At 40.6% G+C, this 20,901-nt stretch overlaps 1 protein-coding gene across 1 annotated transcript in view; it reads left to right on the forward strand.

Annotated features, from left to right (window-relative positions):
- The first annotated feature begins 6,974 nt into the window (after positions 1-6,974).
- Positions 6,975-20,901, forward strand: part of rtf2 (replication termination factor 2) — a 37,478-nt gene continuing 23,551 nt past the window's right edge. The window contains exons 1-5 of the mRNA XM_080423962.1: positions 6,975-7,137; positions 8,352-8,446; positions 9,515-9,608; positions 10,697-10,836; positions 11,362-11,440. Coding sequence (XP_080280088.1) covers positions 7,069-7,137; positions 8,352-8,446; positions 9,515-9,608; positions 10,697-10,836; positions 11,362-11,440 — 477 coding nt within the window. The 5' untranslated portion in view covers positions 6,975-7,068. The remainder of the gene's footprint in view (positions 7,138-8,351; positions 8,447-9,514; positions 9,609-10,696; positions 10,837-11,361; positions 11,441-20,901) is intronic.

A 20,901-nucleotide genomic window follows, 5' to 3' on the forward strand; every position in this document is an offset into this window, starting at 1 on the left:
AGCACTGACCTCATCTCTCAAAGTGAAATTAACACTTGAAGGGACTTTAGCGCTTGTGTGTGTGTGAGTGTGTGTGTGGGGGGGGGGAAGTGTGAGTGAAAAAAGAGATTGGAGATAAAACTGAAAACTTCAGAGTGAGAGAGTGAGAGAGAGAGAGAGAGAGAGAGGGGTTGATGTTCAGTAAGTATACAGTAAAATCCTGGGTGTAAAATGGACCCGCAGCGAGGTGCACGGTGAGGCTGGCATATGGACACCAGTAGCTGCCATGCATGTGTGTCTGTGTGTGTGTGTGTGTGTGTGCGTGCGTGCGTGCGTGCGTGCGTGCGTGCGTGCGTGCGTGCGTGCGTGCGTGCGTGCGTGCGTGCGTGCGTGCGTGCGTGCGTGCGTGCGCATGTATGTGTGTGTGCGTGCGCATGTGTGTGTGTGTGTGTTGGTGTGCCTGTGTAAGCATGTATGTTGATGTGGCCTAACCTCCTTTGGTTTGCATCAGTGGAAAAGATAATCACACACTGGCCGATGGTGAGCGTGCAGCCAGGTGGAATATGCGTGTACGTATGCCAATGCCGCAAATAGGGGCGTGCACACCGGCGCGCACGTGCACACCATGTGCATGCTGGTGTGTGTCCTGGCCGCCGTCACCATCCTCTTGGCTTGGCTTTGAGCAGGGGTCCCGGTGCTTTATGAGTCTGCGGTAAATAAATTGTTCAGCTGCACACTTCATCCCAGTCAATAGATTGAACGTGTCACATGCAGGATGGTGCAGCGGGGAAGGAATGGCCAGCCACTGTCTGCTGGAAGTATCACTGCAATATGAGGCATGCTTTTCTTCATCAGTCATATGCTGGAAGCTCTGACATACAGACCTAAGCTTCAAGACTACTGGGACCATATCCTGATATCGGACTGTGATATGGCATAAGTGTGGTCTTTTCCTGGTTTTAATCACTTAAGCCTTTGTTATACTCTCTCTATATACTGTATTATGTGTGTGTACGTGTGTACGTGTGCGTGTGTGTGTGTGTGTGTTTGTATAGTCACAATATGATATTATCATCACAATATTGATAATATTGATGTGTTGCCCAGCCCTAGTTGGACTTAGTTTTATTGATAAATGTTTTCACTGTTTCACTATACACCATATTATATCTCCGAGCATAAATGGAATGGAACCAAGTTGATCCGTTTGTACACTCTGAGTTAAATTAAAAGTGAGGATTTAACTGTCTAGTAGTGTGTTTTTCACATCAAAGTTGAATGGCTTAAACACTTTCATTTTGGGTCGAATTTCAATATTGAACCAGGTTCAAAACAAGACAGGGTCTATAACGGAGTGGCTCCCTGTGGATCTCGGGCTGGCGAGTCTATGACGTCAATCATCTATGATGTATCTATGCTTTATTACTCCACATCTGGACACGGTTTCAGCCTGATTTGGCCACCAATGACTTCCATTATCAAAATTAAATATTTCAAAACAATATTTAGAAATCCCTGTGTGTGTGTGTGTGTGTCGGGGATGTTTGCATCGGCCTCCCTGATTGGCCAACCCAGCCCACCGGCTTCACGGCCCATGCTTTGCATCACGTTTGCGCCGCTACACCAAGTGGTAGTGTTCACATTAGAACTCCATTCTATTACAGAGCAATGCAAATGTCTGTATCTGTCTGTCTGTCTGTCTGTCTGTCTGTCTGTCTGCAGGCCTGTCTGCCTCCATCTCCCATTTATGCCGATGTACGTCATCAACACGACGTCAGCGTTTTTATATATATATATTATATATCAGGGATCCCCAAATATCTATATTGTTGATTGGTTGGTTGGTCGTATGGTAGTGGGTACCGCACCTGGTGCTCTGACAACGGGTACAACGGGTACTCTGACAACAGGTACAACAATTACAACATATAATATAAACAGGTGGGACATGCATTCACAACTTGCATAGTTCCCGACTTGCATCGTTCCCCAGTAGAGTAAATAACCCATTGATTGTAATATCTAACGGTATTATACTATGGTAACGGGTACTGCACTGGATACTCTAACAACGGGTACAGAAAGTACTCCGACAACAGGTACAACAGGTATTGCATAACCGGGTAGGCCATGCATTCTGAACTTGCATCGTTTCCGACTTAGCTTGTTCCAGACTTGCATAGCTATCCAAAAAGAAAAGAGGTCGACCACATAAACCCTAGCAAACCTATTCTGCGCATGCCACAAAAAGCGAACATTTGGGGAAAATAGGCATATATTCTGCGAAAATAGCTGATCTAGAAGCTCACGACGCGTTGTAGATTGGCTACTTTCGTCGAGATTTTGTAGAGGGGAAAAAAGGAGGGAGCCAAGTATAGACCCCTGGAGGACAACGGTCAACAAAGTATATAGGGTTTAAGTCGTTAAAGGACAGAAAATGTGTGGTTAGTTGCACTGATATCGTTCAAACCAAGAGATTAGAAAAATTTGTCATGGGCAATGTTTCCTACTGACAATATTTGAGCTATGCGAGGTTCACTTTCAAGACAAACAGAAAAAGGAATGGGAAAACGACTGTGGTTGAATGGCGTGTCTGAAGTGTGTGGTTGCAATCTTCATGTTGGATGTGGTATACTTTTTCCAAGGTTTTGAATTTCTCATTATGTTAGGTAGCCTACGTGAACTTACATACAGTACATGTGCTACAGCTGAAAGTCAGGGGTCCAACCACTTTTCCAGTTCATTGTTAAGTTCACAAATAAAATCCTTGTTCTATCGCGGAGCAGTTCTTTTATGAATCAGAGTGAAATCGTTGTTAGAAGCGAGCCTTCAGAACTGCAATAAAAAGAACAAGCTTGTAAGATCCAGCCGAGTCAGAAAATCACAGAGGGTCTTGAAAAAGCGTAAAACATGAGGTTCAAAGCAGGGGTGGAAATGTTCAGTTCCTCACACAGACAATGCTCCAAAATATTGTCCCTGTGCTCTTTTGAAGAAAGAGAAAACAAAATAAGTGGACACAGAGTCATGGGTATGGCATCCACCTAGAATCTAGATAGTGCAAGTAAACAAATACGTCACCGGTGAGTTAGGAAGATTTGAGGAAAAGTCCCCCCATCTCCCTTGACAAATCTCAACTAATCGCCTTCTGCTCTGTTCGCCATAAGCCCAGTTTCCAGCCCTGTACTGTGCTCTGAGCGTTCATGGAGCAGGCAGCCAGGGCTTTCCTTCTACTCCATCTCCTACATCTACACAGCTTTAGCTCGGGGCGACTTGGAGAGCTAATGCTTACTTTTTGAAGGGTGGAGTTGCACATCGGAAATAGCAGATCTACAAGCTACAACGCGCGGCATGGCCCGCATCTGCGACGCGTTGTGAGCTTGTAGATCTGCTATTTCTGGTGCACAACGCCTTCTTACGACGAAGCGTAAATCAGGCTTAAGGGTCCGGCTCTGGCAACCGGTGCCAATGTAAACACAGCAATTCCTTCCCAATTAGAAACGCTAAATGCATTGGACTCGGTGCGCTGCCAGGGCCGAGACGCGCAATTAATGCTGCCCTGGCCTCCCCGCTGGCCGCCTCGGATGGCTGGGATGGTTCAGATGGATACGGTTTCAGTTCAAGGCCGGGCGGTGGAAGTCTGATTGGGCAGGTTGGACTCATCATGGAAGCATAAACACGAGGTTGGACGGACGCTCGGCGGTCGGGGTGTTCCGCAGGTCAGCCGTGTTGGGGTAGGATCGCAGCAGGCCAAGAAGATATCTGTGGTAGGGCAGGTCAATCAGAGAATGGAAGAGGGGAGCTTTACGTAAGACGAAGATGCCTTTCAGATTGTGTGGCTCCAGAGTTAAAAGTAAAAAAAAAAAAAAAAGTGGGATGGCTGGGATGACCCAGTGAGTCACAGGCCTACTACTGTACATAAGTATTTGGACAGTGACACTGTGTTTATTGTTTGGGATCTGCACTCATTTCACTTTGAATGTGAAATGACATAATGGCAAAGAGGTCAAAGTGCGAATTGTCAGCTTCAGTTTGAAATGATCGAGCAGCCATATCAGGTGAACCGTTAATGAGCTACAAGGCTTAATGTAAATTGTCCATTATGTCAGGATGCCAGAGAAGATCCTGATATCTCACACTTGAAGCTCTGTAGTGGGAGCAGATTCACTATAATAATAAGAATAATAGGGCACACAGAACATACAATTAGATCTTGTAATAGCTCTTTTTCACCTACAGCTTAAAGGGGTATTTCACTTTAAAACACATTTTAACATCTACTTGGGCTTTTGTGTGCACCACAGACAGCTTTTAAGTTGCTTGATTCAATATTTAGATATTTGATATTCATTCGATGAGACACACCCCCATCCTATACAAGCCCATACAACTTCAATCTCCAATCTTCAATGTTGGACTCAGTTAAAACACACATCCCTGGTTCTGGTGACTGATATTGCCCTTTAATGTTTTCTTTTTTCTTTTCATATTTTAAAGGCCAAAGGTTTACTATAACATGTTATATTATTCTTTAAAGCTCAATTTATCAATAGTCAATTAACACAAACAAAGACATGATTCATAAGTAAACATGAAACAATGAGAAATAGGTAGCCTATATGAATGTATTGTTCTTCTCTACTGAAAACCTGAGAGTCAATTTGGAGTAAAATTGAGGATTTTAAAATGTAGCCTATATGGTCCTATATATGTGTTGGTCTGCTTGGAGCGTTCCTTTCTCTCAAAGATAGTTTGCTAACAGAGATAGCACTTCTTTGCCTATAATGAAAATCCATACTAAACATTTAGCTCTGTGTGAGAAAGGGGGAAATTCAATAAGACACATAACGCAATTTATAAATTACAGGAAGACCCAATCGAACCAATAGACATAATGGAGAAATGGCTTTCTGTTTACATGTTTGTTGATTTCTGAACTTGTTTTTTGTGTGTGTTTGTTTTCCCCTTAGGCTTACTGTAGCAACAGCTGTGTTCTGTGACCATAAATACCTTGGAAATCTATTTTCTCACCCCAAATGAAGTCCAAGGCTGCTTTGTTCCATCTTCTCTTTCCACACAGAGCATCAGTCATGCCGCCACAGAATGTCTCCAGTGAGGTACCATTCCCCAAACTAATGGTCGCTCTTGGACAGGGCCGTCGATGGTAAACTAATCTGCAGCCTGCAAGGCACAGGAAACAGATCTCATTAGCACTCATTGCAGCTATCTTCCAAGGAAACTTTCATCTTTAGACCACTCTGACAAGAGGCTTGAAAGCCAGACTAATGTCACTTATACTAGTTCTTTATTTATTGGCCCACCGTAGAAAGCCTGGCTAGTATAGGAGATGAATGCATGGTCAATAAAGGGGTGAAGTCATTTGAATTAAATTGTTTTTTTCAGGTTCCAGCATGGCTAAAGCCTGATTTATTCATTGTATGACGCATCCGGTATCGTGTTGAACAGTTGAAAATTGGCAATCTACAAGTTCTCAACATATTGAAGATTCAATGCCTTGTGATTGGCTATTTTTGATAGATTCTAAATGAAAGGCATAGTACAATATGTAACTTTGCCCTGTGTTTACATTTTTTTTAATTTTTTATAGGCTACAGTTTAAAAAATAAATAAAAACCAATCATTTCCCCTCTATACCAACAGTTATCAGCCACTGGAGTAGTGTGGTGGTGTTTACCTGCAGAAACACATTTCCCTCTTGAGTCTTGCTGTATTTTGGTGTTTTCACTGTTATTTTGGTAGTTGATTGGTAGTAGTTTGTTTGTGCAAAAACGACAGTGAAAACACCAAAAATACAGGGAAAGGTGTTTATGCAGGTAAACACCACCACACTACTCCAGTGGCTGAAAACTGCTGGGGAAAAAATGGTAAAATAATGTAAATGTATATATGACTTTGTTATGTAAACACAGGGCAACGTTACTATGCCTTTAAGCTCAAAGTGCTGTACTTACAATCAGCAATGCATCTGGCTATAGGGTGTTTGTTTATTTCTTACATACAAAATGCTATATCCTGTTATCTATAATCTTCGAATGTGAGGCAAACGATTTACATTTCCACAATACCTTGACAGGGCTGCCAACCCTCCTGGATTCTGCAGGAGTCTCCTTGATTTCAACCACATCTCCTTGAGGACTCCTTGGCCTTGATTGTCATTTCTCCTTGATTTCTCCTCGATTTGGTATCAAACTCCCAAAATTGACCAGAACACAGGAAATTACATCTACTCTGTTAAAAAGTTTCTGGGGGAGTACCCCCAAACCCCCCGCTTGGGGGTTTAATAATAATAATAACAACATATGTATTGAATATTAACATTAAACTCCTTCATTCTCACAGTCGGATGTTGGCAGGCCTGTCTTGAAGTTGTGAAGACGTGCAAGTCCAAAAGTGTGGTATTGCTGCCACACCGTGGACAATGACAAAAACTACAACCGTATGTAATTGGTTCATCCGGCCAGTAGAGGGCGACCAAATAAATCCCGGCACCACTTCACTTGTCACATCGGTCCTCGGTTGCTTTGTTGCCATGTCTGCTTATTATAAGCGGGTTGTTTTCCTTTAAAGTTGTAAATATTGGTAGTTGCGGGTTGCGTTTTTTTGGGCTTGTTTCTAAAGTGTAGTTGCTTATTAGGGCTTGTTTCCTAATGTTGTTTTAAAACTAGTGTTTCTCAAACATTTTCATGGCAAGGACCCCCAAATGAATATGTATTTGTCCACGGACCCCATCTGAAAATATGTTGTGCCAGGCAGGGGGAGTGGTACGGTACCCCCCCATACAAGATTTGTGTTGTAAAAAATGTTTCTATTTCAAAATGACCTTTTTTTCTCCAAAGATTTATTTTTGTTGTTGTTGAAAATAGCAGATCTGTGTGCTTGTAGATTGGCTATCGCTTCTTTTGGGCTTGTTTGGTTTCATAAACCTGGTTGCCTGTTTATCTCCCAAGATCTGGCAACACTGCTCTGTCGTTGTTTGTTTACAGCAAAGCAACTTCCTACTTTGTTTGGAGCTAGGTGCTAGTTTGTCTCGCTTGTTTTTGTTCATAAATCTCCACTTAATTACCTTTCAACATGGGATGTGATGGCGGCACTATTCCTAAGAGACACGAGTTGGTGAAAGGACCCAAAAAAGTCGAGAAGGTTTGTCCTAATACATCGTTATTATTGTCGACAGAACCTCGCTAGCTGATAGCTAGCCATGCTAACATTGTAGCCTGTTATGTGAGAAAGTTTTATGAAAGTGTGACTGTGACGCACTTAAGTTCAACATGATTTGTTTTCTGGTCCATTATAATGTCATCAATTGACACCTGACGATGTTAATGCGTGTGTTGTAATTTGATTTAATTTGTTGTCAACTTCAGTGAGATAGATGGGTAGGCTAGTAGCTACCTTAGCTTCTGGGATACCAATTCACGATTGTCAATAATATTTAGAAGTTGTCATGTTAAAATGTAAAGCCCCTTTCGGAACCCTGTATACCTTTTCTAATACAAAAAAGGTATACAGGGTTCCGAAAGGGGCTAGTTAAAACTGTCCATGGGATGATAGCACTGGTGGAAAGTAACTAAGTACGTCTAAGTACGTTTACTCAAGTGCTGTACAATTTTGAGGTATTTTTTTTTTACTTCTACTCCATTACATGTCAGAGGCAAATATTGTACTTTTTACTCCACTATAAATATTTGAACACTTTAGTTACTTTGCAGGTATAAATTATTATATTATAAAACTTACATTATCTAACATTACATTACCTTACATTACCACTTCAGCCCTACATAGGCCATTTTATTTGAAAATAGCAGATCTACAAGCTCACAACATGTCGTGAGCTTGTAGATCTGCTATTTTCATTTCATTTTAGTTATTTTACTTTTGGTACTTAAGTATATTGTGATGCCAATAATTTTGTACTTTTACTCAAGTATCATTTTGAAAACAGGCCTTTTACTTAACAGAGTATTTTTAGATTGTGGTATTGTTACTTTTACGTGCTATGAAAATGTCGTTCTATGTGTTTAGGTTGACAGTTCATATTGTTGTGTGTTTAGGTTGACAGTTCATATTGTTGTGTGTTTAGGTTGACAGTTCATATTGTTGTATGTGTTTAGGTTTACAGTTCATATTGTTGTGTGTTTAGGTTGACAGTTCATATTGTTGTGTGTTTAGGTTGACAGTTCATATTGTTGTGTGTTTAGGTTGACAGTTCATATTGTTGTATGTGTTTAGGTTTACAGTTCATATTGTTGTATGTGTTTAGGTTGACAGTTCATATTGTTGTATGTGTTTAGGTTGACAGTTCATATTGTTGTATGTGTTTAGGTTGACAGTTCATATTGTATGTGTTGTAGGTTGACAGGAGTGCGGAGCTGCTTGCTAAATGGAAGCACTGTGCTTTGAGCCAGGAGAAACTCAGGCGCCCCATCGTTTCCTGTGAACTTGGAAGGTGAGAGTCTTTCTGTTGTTCATCATCTAATGCAGCGGTTCTCAAACTTTTCCATTTCAAGGACCTCCACTGTCCCCAGTTTAATATGCAATGGACCCCCTTTTGATACGGCTAATTATTATTTTAATTTCTGTGACCCCAGGCTACGATGTAAATCAATCAGTGTTCATCTAATTCACTGAGCGTACAAATGGAACCTAATGTCCATTTGGTTACATTTGAACACACTCAGTTTAATACAGACCTCTAAGGGTCCAATACACAGGACCACAATAGAAACAAGCCCTTTTTGGGAAACAAGGCTTTTTGTGTTATCCATTTAGCACCATTGTATATAATCATACCACTGAACTATTTGCAAACTGTTAATAAAGTATTCAATCAATCAATCAAAGTCCTTACTATCAACCATGTAGCTGGGCTGGGGACTGTCACTGGAACCCCCTGAACTTGTGACTGTGACCCTCAAATTGAAGGAAAGGGTGTAAAAATGTCTACATGTTCTACTGTAATAGACTATTTTACATTTCAGGTGCAACTCCTGGCTTAAAAGATATAGGATTCTCTGTTGAACATTCATTTATATTCTTATGAGTGCATTAAAATGAGCACACACACACACACACACACACGCGTCTGTTAGACATATTTCTTAAAATATGCTTGTGTCGTATATTTTTTGTTTCACTATTTGTTGATGTAGAATTCAACTATTTGTTAAATTCTTGGCAGGTACAGCAAGTTGTCATTGAGCAGAGCCTTATGCACACCTTAAATGTAGTAGCGCACATCTTAGTAATCACTCCAAGCAGATACTATACCACCAGAATGAAGGAATGATGCCCTGGAGCATCACAGGACATATTAAATGCCTTTTTTAGTTAGGTGCTATATCATAACAGGACTAACGTATCGATGCCGGAGGCATCTTCCATCAGGAATGAGGCTCCAGCGCCTCATTCCTTCATTCTGCTGATATGTCCTGCTCCTGAGATGTTTGATGTGAGGTGGAACTCCTTTTGTTCCAGATACTATACCACATTTGTAAAATCTGTTTTGTTATTCAAGGCTTTATAACAAAGATGCACTCATTGAGTATCTTCTGGACAAGACTGCTGAGAGACCCAACAGTGAGGTGGCAACACACATCCGTGGGATTAAGGTATGCTTTTACTGTGCTTTTTCACACTCTGGGCACTACATAGTATAGCTATAAACTACAAACTCACGTGTCCCGTTGCAATTCGTTGTGACCTTGTAGATCTGCTATTTTTGCTGTGTTTGAAAATGTATACTGATCTACAAGCTCACAAAACGCAGTGATACGACGAATTGTGAACTTGTTAAATCGTCTATTTGCTATTTTTTTAACATGTTTGTCACTTATTTAATGAATCAAAAAAGAAATCCTCTTGTACCCCGGATTTGAACACGGTTTCCTGCGCAAGTGCTGACATTTTTACCATTGAGCAAATGGAGCCTGACTGCTTGCTCAGGGGATGAATTGAATCTTGACCATAAGGTCAAAATTCGTGTCAGATCCTGCGTCTAGGTGAGACATAGTCTCGTGAGCCAGACTGTTGCCTCCCACAATTTTCAAATGCTTCCGTCATACAGTCTGGAGCACGGAAGCTCTGAAAATGATCACGCAATGAAGCGGATGTGAAGCCTCCTCACCACTTCCGTTTTGTCTTTAGTTTACTGTCACGCAAATGTATCCCAATATAAATCAAAATCATCTAACCATGTATAGCTTGCTGCTTAGCAGAAATGGAAATTAAATTAATTAGTTTCTAGTGCCTGGAGTAGAAGACAATCTCAGCTTTTCAAGTAGGTTCCTGTTAAGATGTGAGATAACAGGCCCAATGTTGACAGTATTTATGTAATCTGTCATGTACAGTATGAAGCTTGAGTGTTTTAGTTCGGTATATGTTTGATCATTGCTTGTGAATTATCATGTCGGTTCATTGTTCATGTCAAATGAAATGTGAAAGTGTCCTGTAAGTCCATATGGGCTGGGCTTCCTTGGAATCATGACACTTTAATAAAGAAAAAAAAACAATCATCAATCATATATTTTCATGAATGGAAATGATGAACAGATGACGGCTTCCTGCCTCGGATTTCGGGGGGTGCCATCTGGTCTATTGATATTGTGTTATGACACAATATCAATACCATTATATTGCCCAGCCCTAATTCCACCTACATCCTTACCTCTCTGCATGTTCATTCCTTTAATCATGTCAGGATATCAAGGAGCTGAATTTGACCGATAACCCAGCATGGGAGGGAGAGAGGAGGAACGCCAAGGGAGACCGCTATGAGGACGTGCACTGTGCCATGTTCATCTGTCCTGTAGTAGGCCTGGAGATGAATGGCAAACACAGGTAACAAGTGACAAGCTTATCCTCCTCTTATAGTTTTCAAAAAGCTGTAATTATAAAGAGACAACATTTATTTTAGGGCCGCTACTCATGTTATGCTATCTATTCATTTTATGGAGTTGAACGATACAAGTACTGTAGTAAGTAACCCTACAGTATATACTTCATTGCCTGGGCTCCTCCAGGGATCTATACGTGGCCCACTCCTTCTTTCCCGCTACACCAAATGTCTTTGCTGAAAATAACCGATTTACAAGCTCACACCAGGTGTCGTGTTGTGAGCATGTAGATGGGCTATTCTCTGCGAATATTTGCCTATTATGGCACGTCCAGTGTAGGGATGCTAGGTTTCAAACGGTCAAAAACAGTGGAGTTTGAAATTTTTAAAAGAATTATGTGTAATGTCTAATATAGTCTGATTCTATTTAGTTAATTCCGGAAAGTTGTTTTCTTTTGAATCTTGTGCTGAAATAGTTTAAGATACTGTCACAGAATTGTGTTGTTTAAATGTATTATTTTTCTTTTTAGGTTCTGTTTTTTGCAAAGCTGTGGCTGTGTCTTCTCTGACCGGGCTCTCAAAGAGGTCAAGACAGAGATCTGTCACAAGGTAAGGAACATAACCATATACCCAACCCACCTTTTTTTTAATACCAGTAACCTTTCTTGAAGCAGAATTAGTTTGTTAGCAAGCTAACTTTGGGCGCAACCCTGTGTTTTCAGTCTTACACTGAGGCTCATATTACGGGGATACTTTACCATGGTAACCTATGCTGTAGAGTAGACCTACTGTGACCTGCTCCAGAGTAGGTTTTGTTCAGGCATTATAAGTAGCATTATAAGTATTAAACTTGGGTGCTCAGGTGGGCAAAATACGGCAGAGCTGGTACTGTACTGGTGAGAACCAAGTCCGACCCAATTCAAGCATGTCTGCAACTTAATGTTGTTCATGAATAGGCTTAGTACTATCACCAGACCGCCTGATTGAAAGAAACGTTTCACAGCCTCTGCACAACTAGAGGACTTGCAGCCCGATGGCCTACCAGGCAGGCAGTCCGTGCAAAATATTTGTGTATGAAAGAATCAAAGTAATTCTTGTCCAATAAAATGCCTCTCACCTGACTGGCTAAATAGTGCCACCTACTGCTTATTTCATGAACTATCTCCCAATAATTGCATATTATTAGTGGATGGAAACGTGCATAAATTCGCTTATAGTTTTTCTGACTTTCAAAAAATGTCCTTTTATATTTGTTAAACGTTTTAATGGAAACCCGGTTTATTTTGAACTTCTTTCCTGAGACAGGCCCATGTCTAACTAGTGCCTACTGCCAAGGGTGAATTGTACGTATTTGTGAGCCAGCCAGCATGCACCAAAAATTGCCAATTTACAAGCTAACAATGCGATGCAGCGCAACACAAAGTGAGCTTATAGATCTGCTATTTTTGGTGCGTGACACAGCACACAAGCATGTATAAATCGGGCATTATATACACTATCTTGCATGGAAACCAACATTTTGAGACCGAAGGTATAGTTTCACTACATGTTGATGAATGCATAATTCTTTGTAAAAAAAAACAATCCTGCTTTGAGAAAGGTTACTGGTAATTTTCACTTGCATATGTGGCAGGTGAACATTTCTGTGCCCATTAATACAGCCAAGGGTAAATAATAAATAACGATACATAACTTGCCGGTTGAGCGAATATGAATTTTTCCTAATAGATTTTTAACCTTTAGATCAGGCTGTCCTCTGCCTCTAGCCTTTAGAGTTTGGCACAGAGGAGCTGTTTACTCTCAATTATTCTCAGCTCCTTCGACTGCAAATGTACAATCAGTGTGGATGTTTGTTCTCAGTGGTGAATGATTAATACCGAAGTCTGTCGCCCCATGGGTTGGTTTGTTTTCCACTGACCTGTTCATACACACTCTTAAGATCTACATCATGCTGATCTAAAAATGTGGTTTAACATAAATGTTTGCGAGGAAAAGAAAAACGTTACATTGCCTGTGGCCCTGTGCATGGTGGGCTTAGACTCTTGCACTACCTTGTATTGTTGCTGCTGAAAGTTTTTCGCTACACTAACGGGGTGAGGGTTACTGCCGACGCATTTCGGCACCGTTTTACCACTACTTCAACAACCCTAGGCCAGGAGGGTCTAAGACATAATTTTGGCGCTGTAGCATGGTACTTGCAATAGTCCAGTCTTTTTTTCATTTTTTTGTCAGGCGTTTGGTGCCCTGGGCTGCAGCCCCTCAAGCCTGTGCAAATTTAGATTCTTATTTGTACCCCTTTTACTCCCCAATTTAGTCGTAGTGCCAATTAATTCCTCCCCACACACATTTCTGTGTTGTCACTGCTGTTGTATCCTACTGAGTCACCTGCCATTGAGGAGCCCCCACCAGGAGGATGTAGAGCCTTTGTCCTACTCCTCCCACCCGACACTCCCCGCTGACAGGTGCCGCCCCAGCCCGAAGGAGTACGCGCAATGACCGATATCACCCGCCCGGCTTCTCTGCACCAAACACGGGCCAATTGTGTTTGTGTAGTAGACGCTCGACAAGCCTGGTGCACCACGGTGGATACGAACCCACAACCTCCGTGGTGGTGGGCAGGGACTTAACCACTGTGCCACCCAAATTTATCTTGTTAGTCTACTGAAATGGTTTCTTGGGTTGGGTTTCACAAGGGATCAAAAACAAGGCAGTGCCGCACAAAGCAGACAATTGAACAGGGATTTTTGTATAACAGGGACAGGTTCAGGTTTTGTTTTCATCATGGCAACATTCAGCACATTATCAATAAGACAGGGCCGGATCTAGGCATAGGCAAGGGGGGGCAATGCCCCACCAAATGACCTGACTGCCCCACCAAATCAACATAAAAGAATCCCTAATTTGAAAAATAACTATTTGAAATCCACCTTCTCATCTCAAAATTCGGAGAAACCTGACTGTCTATCAGTCCCTCATGTGTGTGAGTGTTGAGTCTGTGTCCTAAAACAGGGGTTTTCAACTGGTGGTCCGTCGTGGAGGTATAACATGTGGTCCCTGGTCCCTGAAGACATTATCATCATTATCAGTGGTCCTTTGAGGAGGCTTATGCCTCAATTCCAAAAGTACTTCAAGCTTAGCTACTAAAGAGGATCAGCTCATTGCCCTGTCCACAGACTCTGTCAAGTGGCACATGTATGAAACAGTCCCTTGTGACGTACTGGGTGAATTGTCAGGCACAATTCCCTGAGCTTGCAGTAATAGTATCTCTATGACAGTAGTATTTTCATGCTGGAATACCTGAATAATATACAGGGCAAGGTTTGAGCCAGAAAATGACATGAGACATGAGACTCCACTATAGCCAAGAAGAGACAAACATGGACCACCCGTGATCATGTCATGGACCACTAGTGATCCATGGACCACTAGTTGAGAAAAAGTTCACTCAATGATCTGGTTCATGGACGACTAGTGGTCCATGGATCTAGTTTTGTTTTTTTTCGGGTTTGTTACTTTTTTTCATTTTTTTAAATGTTATTTAATTCTTATTTCTGCCTTAATTTTCATCAAAATATTGACAGGTGCCGCGATGCCCTGTTGTCCGCCTCCATGCAGGCAAAACACTGAGGCCAATATCTTGAGACAACACAAGCCTTTTCAAATGCAGTCTCATCCCTCTATTACAAACAGAAATACATCAAATAATATTCAAACGAATAGTCTACAGCATGAGACGCGAACAGCCTTTTTGCATGTAGTTTAAGCGCAAGGGGGCGGGGGGGCGGGTGGGGAGAGAGCCTGGCGACGCGAGCTATGTTAGTGCACTGACTGGCAGTTGGGGCAAACGCAGTCCCCACAACATCATTTACGATTCTGTGCCTATCGGTACATAACTCGGACGGCGCTTAGTCGACTAGCAGACCATCGGCCGGTCGTCGCGGGCACTCGCGCCTGGAGGCGCTCGGGCGCGACTCCTCGGCCTCAAGGTCTGCTGAGTCGGCGCGCCTCCGTCATGGTCCAAAACTATACTTTATTGGCGAAAATAGTCTGCGGTTGTTTGAAAAAGTATTGTCCCAAGCGGGAGTCGAACCCAGACTCCCAGTGGTAGTGGTTTTAGAGTCTAGTGATTAGCGAGGTGCGCCACTGAGGCCGGTCCTGAGATTGGGTATTCGGGCTGTATTAGAATGTGACGTCCTAACTCTTCTAATGTAGAGGAAAGAAGTCCCCGCCATATCCAAACTACATGCAAAAAGGCTGTTCGCGCATGAGACAACGGGGCTTGCCCTTGATTCAAACCTTAAGTTAAATATCTCTCAAACGCTGAGAGACATGAAACCTTTTTTGTATTTTTTTCATGTGGGCACCACAGTGAATAGTCATGTGACTACAAGGACAACACAAAATAGAACATTGGGACAAAGCAAAACAAAGACTAGAACAAATAAGGCACCAAATTAACACAAAGTAGACATGAAACTTTTTAGTGACTCGTTTCAGTGAAGGTTGATGGTGTGAATAGCTGCCCTGCCTGCCCACATGCCCAGTCTTTTGTTAAGCAATATAATAATATAATACAGAAAAGGGAATTGGAATCTCAAGAAGAGGAAGTGTGGCCTAGTTGAGTCATCATTATTAGGAAATGTGCCCATATAATAGCATGTGTCTGCTTACTCATCAGTTAACATGAGTTTAATATAGAAGGCTGGATGAGGTAAGAGAAATTCTCAAAAACCCTCAAACATAAAAAAATACTCTGCTCGCTAGCATTATATTTCAGTTAAATAATGACTGTTAATTATGGGCTTGATTAAATGTGTTGTGCTTAGTATCGTGCAATGAATTATATCAAGCCCTTAGCAGTCATTATTTTAGAAGGTGTCTATGGACAATTGGTTGAGAAACAGTGTTATAAAGGTTTATGAGTATTTTAGTTCTTATAACTCTAATCATACAGTTATAAGCTGATCATAATGTATTATAGACCTGGGATGCATAGTGTTAGTGTTACCAAAAACAGTCATCTTACTTCTTTTTTTTTCGGGTTTGTTACTTTTTTCGGGGGTTTTTATGTTATTTAATTCTTATTTTTGCCTTCATTTTCATCAAAATATTGACAGGTGTCACGATGCCCTGTTGTCCGCCTCCAGGCAAAACACTGAGGCCAATATCTTGAGACAACACAGGCATGATAAGTCCAACAAAGTAAACAACTGTCTGCCACGATTTGAAAAAACGCGCTACTGCTGTTAATTAAAAATAATGCATTGCACCTGTGCTGACCTACTGAACCGGGTAATATACCATTTGTCAAGATAGGGGGAATACAAGTGTTGTGGAGAATATAATACCTTGTGAAAGCGAACATTTTGTTCAAATTTGCATTTGTAGTTATTTTACAGTAAATTAATAACAGAATAATCAATGCTGTAGACATAGAGACATTCATGAATTTATTTTATAAAGTACATCTATTTTCCCCCCCTGAAGCCAAGCAGCTGCCATACACCCACTGGTCAATTTAACAGCTTAACAGTGTGAATTTGAATGCAGAGATTGCTGTCCACGTCATGTTATGTTATTTTAGTTGAAAATGGCTTAATTTGAGATTTAAAAATACAAATAAAATATATATACTGTTACTAAAATGGCATAATATTATATATATATATATATATATATATATATATATATATATATATATATATATATATATATATATAATTTTTTGGGGTGGGCACAAAAACCAAATGGGTGGCCTACCTATGCCCACCCTGAGAATCCCAGGTCTAAATTACTACTACTACTACTACTACTACTACTACTACTACTACTATAATAATTGTAAAAGTTGTAAAAGCAGCAACAATAATCACCCCTCAGACATGGTTGGCCCTTGGCACACATTGTGTTGGTTCAGTAACATGTGTCTCCATGTCTCCCAGCTCTTTATTGAACAGAAAATGCATTTTCAGGTTGGGACACCAATTTGATCCAATCAGGATAGATAACTCAGTCAGGATACAGATTAAACAAGTGAAATTGGAAGTGATGACACAAATAAATGAGCAAACAAAATTGGAACTATAAACTATAAAAATGAAGCTGATAAATGGGTAGGCCTACTCTCTCCTGATTGGCTAAAATTGTGTCACCTACCTGAAAATGCATTTTCTGTTTGTTAAAGAGCTGGAGAGACAGGGAGACTGCTGTTACTGAACAAACACTCTATAGCAATGATTACTATCACAATATATAGCTATTTAACACTGTTACTGAACAAACACTCTATAGCAATAATGCTTTTAACCTCTTAACAACAAAACAAATTTGGCCGATGGAACCACAGCCACACAAATGTCCGGGGTGGACAACAGCGACCCATCAACATTTCTTACAGCCCCCCCAATCAAAGAAGTCTAGATCCGGCCCTGCTCTGAGATACATTTTCCAATAATGATGCAGACTATATGCAGACTTGTTTACTGTGGGAAATCAGTGGTGACAATTCCCCTTTGGTTTATGGTGTTTTGATAAAGACCTTGTCTTTATTGTCATGGGAATCGCCTATTCCCTATTGAGTCTTAATGTAGTTTGTTTTTATCCTAACTTTCGCTGTGGCTGTGGATTTGGCTGCACATTCGTCCAATCTAGGATTGATGGCTTTCATTTTATGATACTGTTCTACTGGTCTATTTTTGGAATAGACTGTATCTGACTTAGCTGCTGTACAATGGGAGTGTTCTTTTTGTCTCCCAATGTTTGTGAAAGATCTAAGATACTACTTTGACATAACATCCTTGCTGTAACGGTAGTTAAAATTCAAGTTTTAATTTTTTCAACTACGACCCCAAAATGTGCAAAATCTCACTTCAGTGAGATTAAAACCATAGTATAATGATAACCACAGCATCGGTTTTCAGCTCCTGTCCTGGGGGCCCAGAGAAGTGCTAGTTCTCATTCCACACAAATCTAGTCAGACATTTAATTTAGACCTGGGACATGAATGCAATTAATATGGTAGAATAGAAGAGTGAAGCACCAGTGGCCCCTAACCATTGATTAAGATGACTTGACTGCTATCTAAACTTGAGAGTTTAGATAGCAGTCAGCTGATGAAAAACAGTCGTTGTTGCTTTTTCTGTGGCACTGGCAGCAGTTCAGCACAGGTCAATTCTTTGACTCTGCTAGAAATAGGACCAAAAATAATAAGCAGGGTTGCTATTGTGCTGCTAGTTGGGCACTCGTGGGAACCCAACTCTCAATAGAGATTGTACTTGAGATAGACTTATTTGGTAACACACTGTTGACAGTAGAGCCACGGAGATTGTATATCTTCGATCTCACTTAGTTAGTACAAGTTCAGTACTTGCTCTGTGTATAGTTAACCGATTTAGTTAACTTGTGAGAATGTATAGGCTATATGGTGAACACACAGTAAAAATCACACCCAGTGTGAAGTGGGCGGTGTGGTCATAATAGTGATGGAAGCTCACTTCCAAAAAAATTCATTTTTGGAAGTGCATAATCCTATTTATAGGTTATTAATGTCATCATGTGTCTCGCTAGCCAATCACAGTGCTGAATAGAGTCAGCCAATCACAGTACAGGAAAGTGGGCCAATCACAGTGCAGGAAACTAATACTAATGAGGTGTCCCAACCCCTTATACACGAATCCACAGAGCGCTTCCCTGTAGGTATGGCTCCGCCCACTTTAGGTAGCGCCGCCATTACTGCGGTGTCAATATCACCGCACTCAGCGTAGTAGCAGCTGACTGATATTGACACCGCAGTAATGGCGGCGCTACCTAAAGGGGGCGGCGCCATACCTACAGGGAAGCGCTCTGTGGATTCGTGTATAGGGGCGGCTACACCGCCCAAGAAAATCTTATTTTTGGGTATGCTAGTAGCTCACTGCTACTGTATCAACCCTACAATCTCTGGTTCAATTCCGGCTGAGAGACTTGTGCCCACCATTTCCTGCCTGTCTAAAATCTAAAACTGCCAAAAAGATCATCTTAAAAAAAGAGAAAACGTTCTTCTCATATTCCGCTAATGCAAACCATGGGTTGTTTTTAAGTGAATTTTGCCACCGGCCTTCCGGGCTAGTGGCTTTTCAAGATCACTGGCTCCACCATTATAAACGCTGGCTTTTGTTTGGGCAAATAACAGTCAAGAATTTACCCTTGTAATGAAGAAAATGAACTGATCTGATGCAATAGTAATTTATTTATTTAAAACGTTATTCCAAGTTGGAACATATTGTCATATATTTCTGGAAGGCTGCATCTATCTCACAATTGGCATGTACCCTAGCGAAATCAACATTTAGTTTATTTATTTGCTCCCTTTTTCCTCTAAACACACAAGTTGAGGGAGTTTTGAAATGGGGTGCATTAGTACAACATATTGTTCAGGTTTCTGTATCTTTTCCCCACAATTTGTTTCACACCTAATTTTAGTTTTTATAATAACCTTGGTCCATATATAGTACATATAGTGACCAAATAAGGGCCTGATATCCTTCTCTTAAAGACTCACACATTTCTGACCAAATATAAAGGTAATTCCTAGGCTGTTTTTGTGCCCCACCATCTTATTTTATTGTTTAGTAGTCAAACTGAAACTGTGCCAAACAAAAAGCAGTTTACTTTTAAATGTTTAAGAAACGACAAGCAAACCTCTTGACAGAGTGGCAACATGAGCAGCTCTACCATCTCTCGTATTTATGCTGTCGTTTTGCAGATTCATAAGTAATGGGACAGGGGTGCAGGAGTGATTTTTCAAGTGGGCCCAAACTGAGCAAAAGGTCCCAACATTTAAGCTTATGCTTGATAAGGTATTTTGAGTTATTTGTTTGACACATAATGAGATTCTGACTTTTGACGCCATGGACAAACAACAGTTAGCACTGGTCAACATACTGTAGGCTTATAGGATCAACACTGGTCAGCATACACTTTTGTAAAACTGTTTTCTTCGTGGTTTCAATCAAACAAGCGTTACTGTCATATCACAGTTGTTGCGAGGTAAAAGGGGTTGATATTCATGTTTGTGCAGGCTCTTAGATTTTCTTTTAGTCAGTAGAAGGTCAAGTCCAGCTAGAACAATGCAGGTGAACACTAGTGCGACTGAGCACCAAGCCATAGCTTACATGGGAGAGCAGCTAAAAGAAGGGACTAAATAATGAGTTGTGTGGGCGTGCGATCTGTTGCCTCCTCCATATCATGTGTAAGAAATAAGTAAATATATTCTGTAACAGCTACTATACATTTCTATAAAGCATTTGTTCATTATATTAGATTATTACTGTAACAGCTAATACATTTCTATAAAGCATTTGTTCATTATTTTAGATTATTATTAAAATAATGATAACATGGTCATTGTAAACAATGCACATTCTGAATGGCAGGAGGGTGACATATCTGCTATATTATATGTATATTTGTACTAATATATTTGTATATTTCAGTAATTATCTGCATGTTAAACTTTAATGTTACTGTTAGCTGTTAACAAAGAAACAGTGCTCTACATTGGATGTAGATGAAGATGGAGGTGAACACACTCTTGGGAGTGATGGCAGTGAACTGCATCTCACAGCGTCCCTCTCAGCTCATGCGGTAATTTACATTGTTTCTAATATTGTAATTTGGGAAACACAATAGTGCAAATAAAAAAAAAAACATAAGCTAAGCATAGCCTAAAATAAGTTGAACCTTTAATAAAATAAGTCAGCACAAACATAAAAAAATACACACAATGGCATAATTTACTCTCATAAATAGATACATTAAATCTACTTCTATTTAATATAAGAATAAATAACTTTGTAGATCCATAGTATGCACACATACTGTATTACTGTTTTAAGTCATGCAGATATTTTCCCTTGCTAACGGCACATAGTTTGCCTGTGTAGAACATAATAATGTTAAACCTTTTTTTTAATCACATTAAGCTCAACATTGACATACATGTAAATTCTTTTTAGATCCGTGTTCTATGAGAAAACCTCAGAATTAGGGAAAAAAACATGGCACAGGTTAAAGTTCCCTCAGCCCTATGT

Source organism: Gymnoscopelus braueri (genome assembly GCF_963280865.1).
Source record: "Gymnoscopelus braueri genome assembly, chromosome: 3".
NCBI lineage: Eukaryota > Metazoa > Chordata > Actinopteri > Myctophiformes > Myctophidae > Gymnoscopelus > Gymnoscopelus braueri.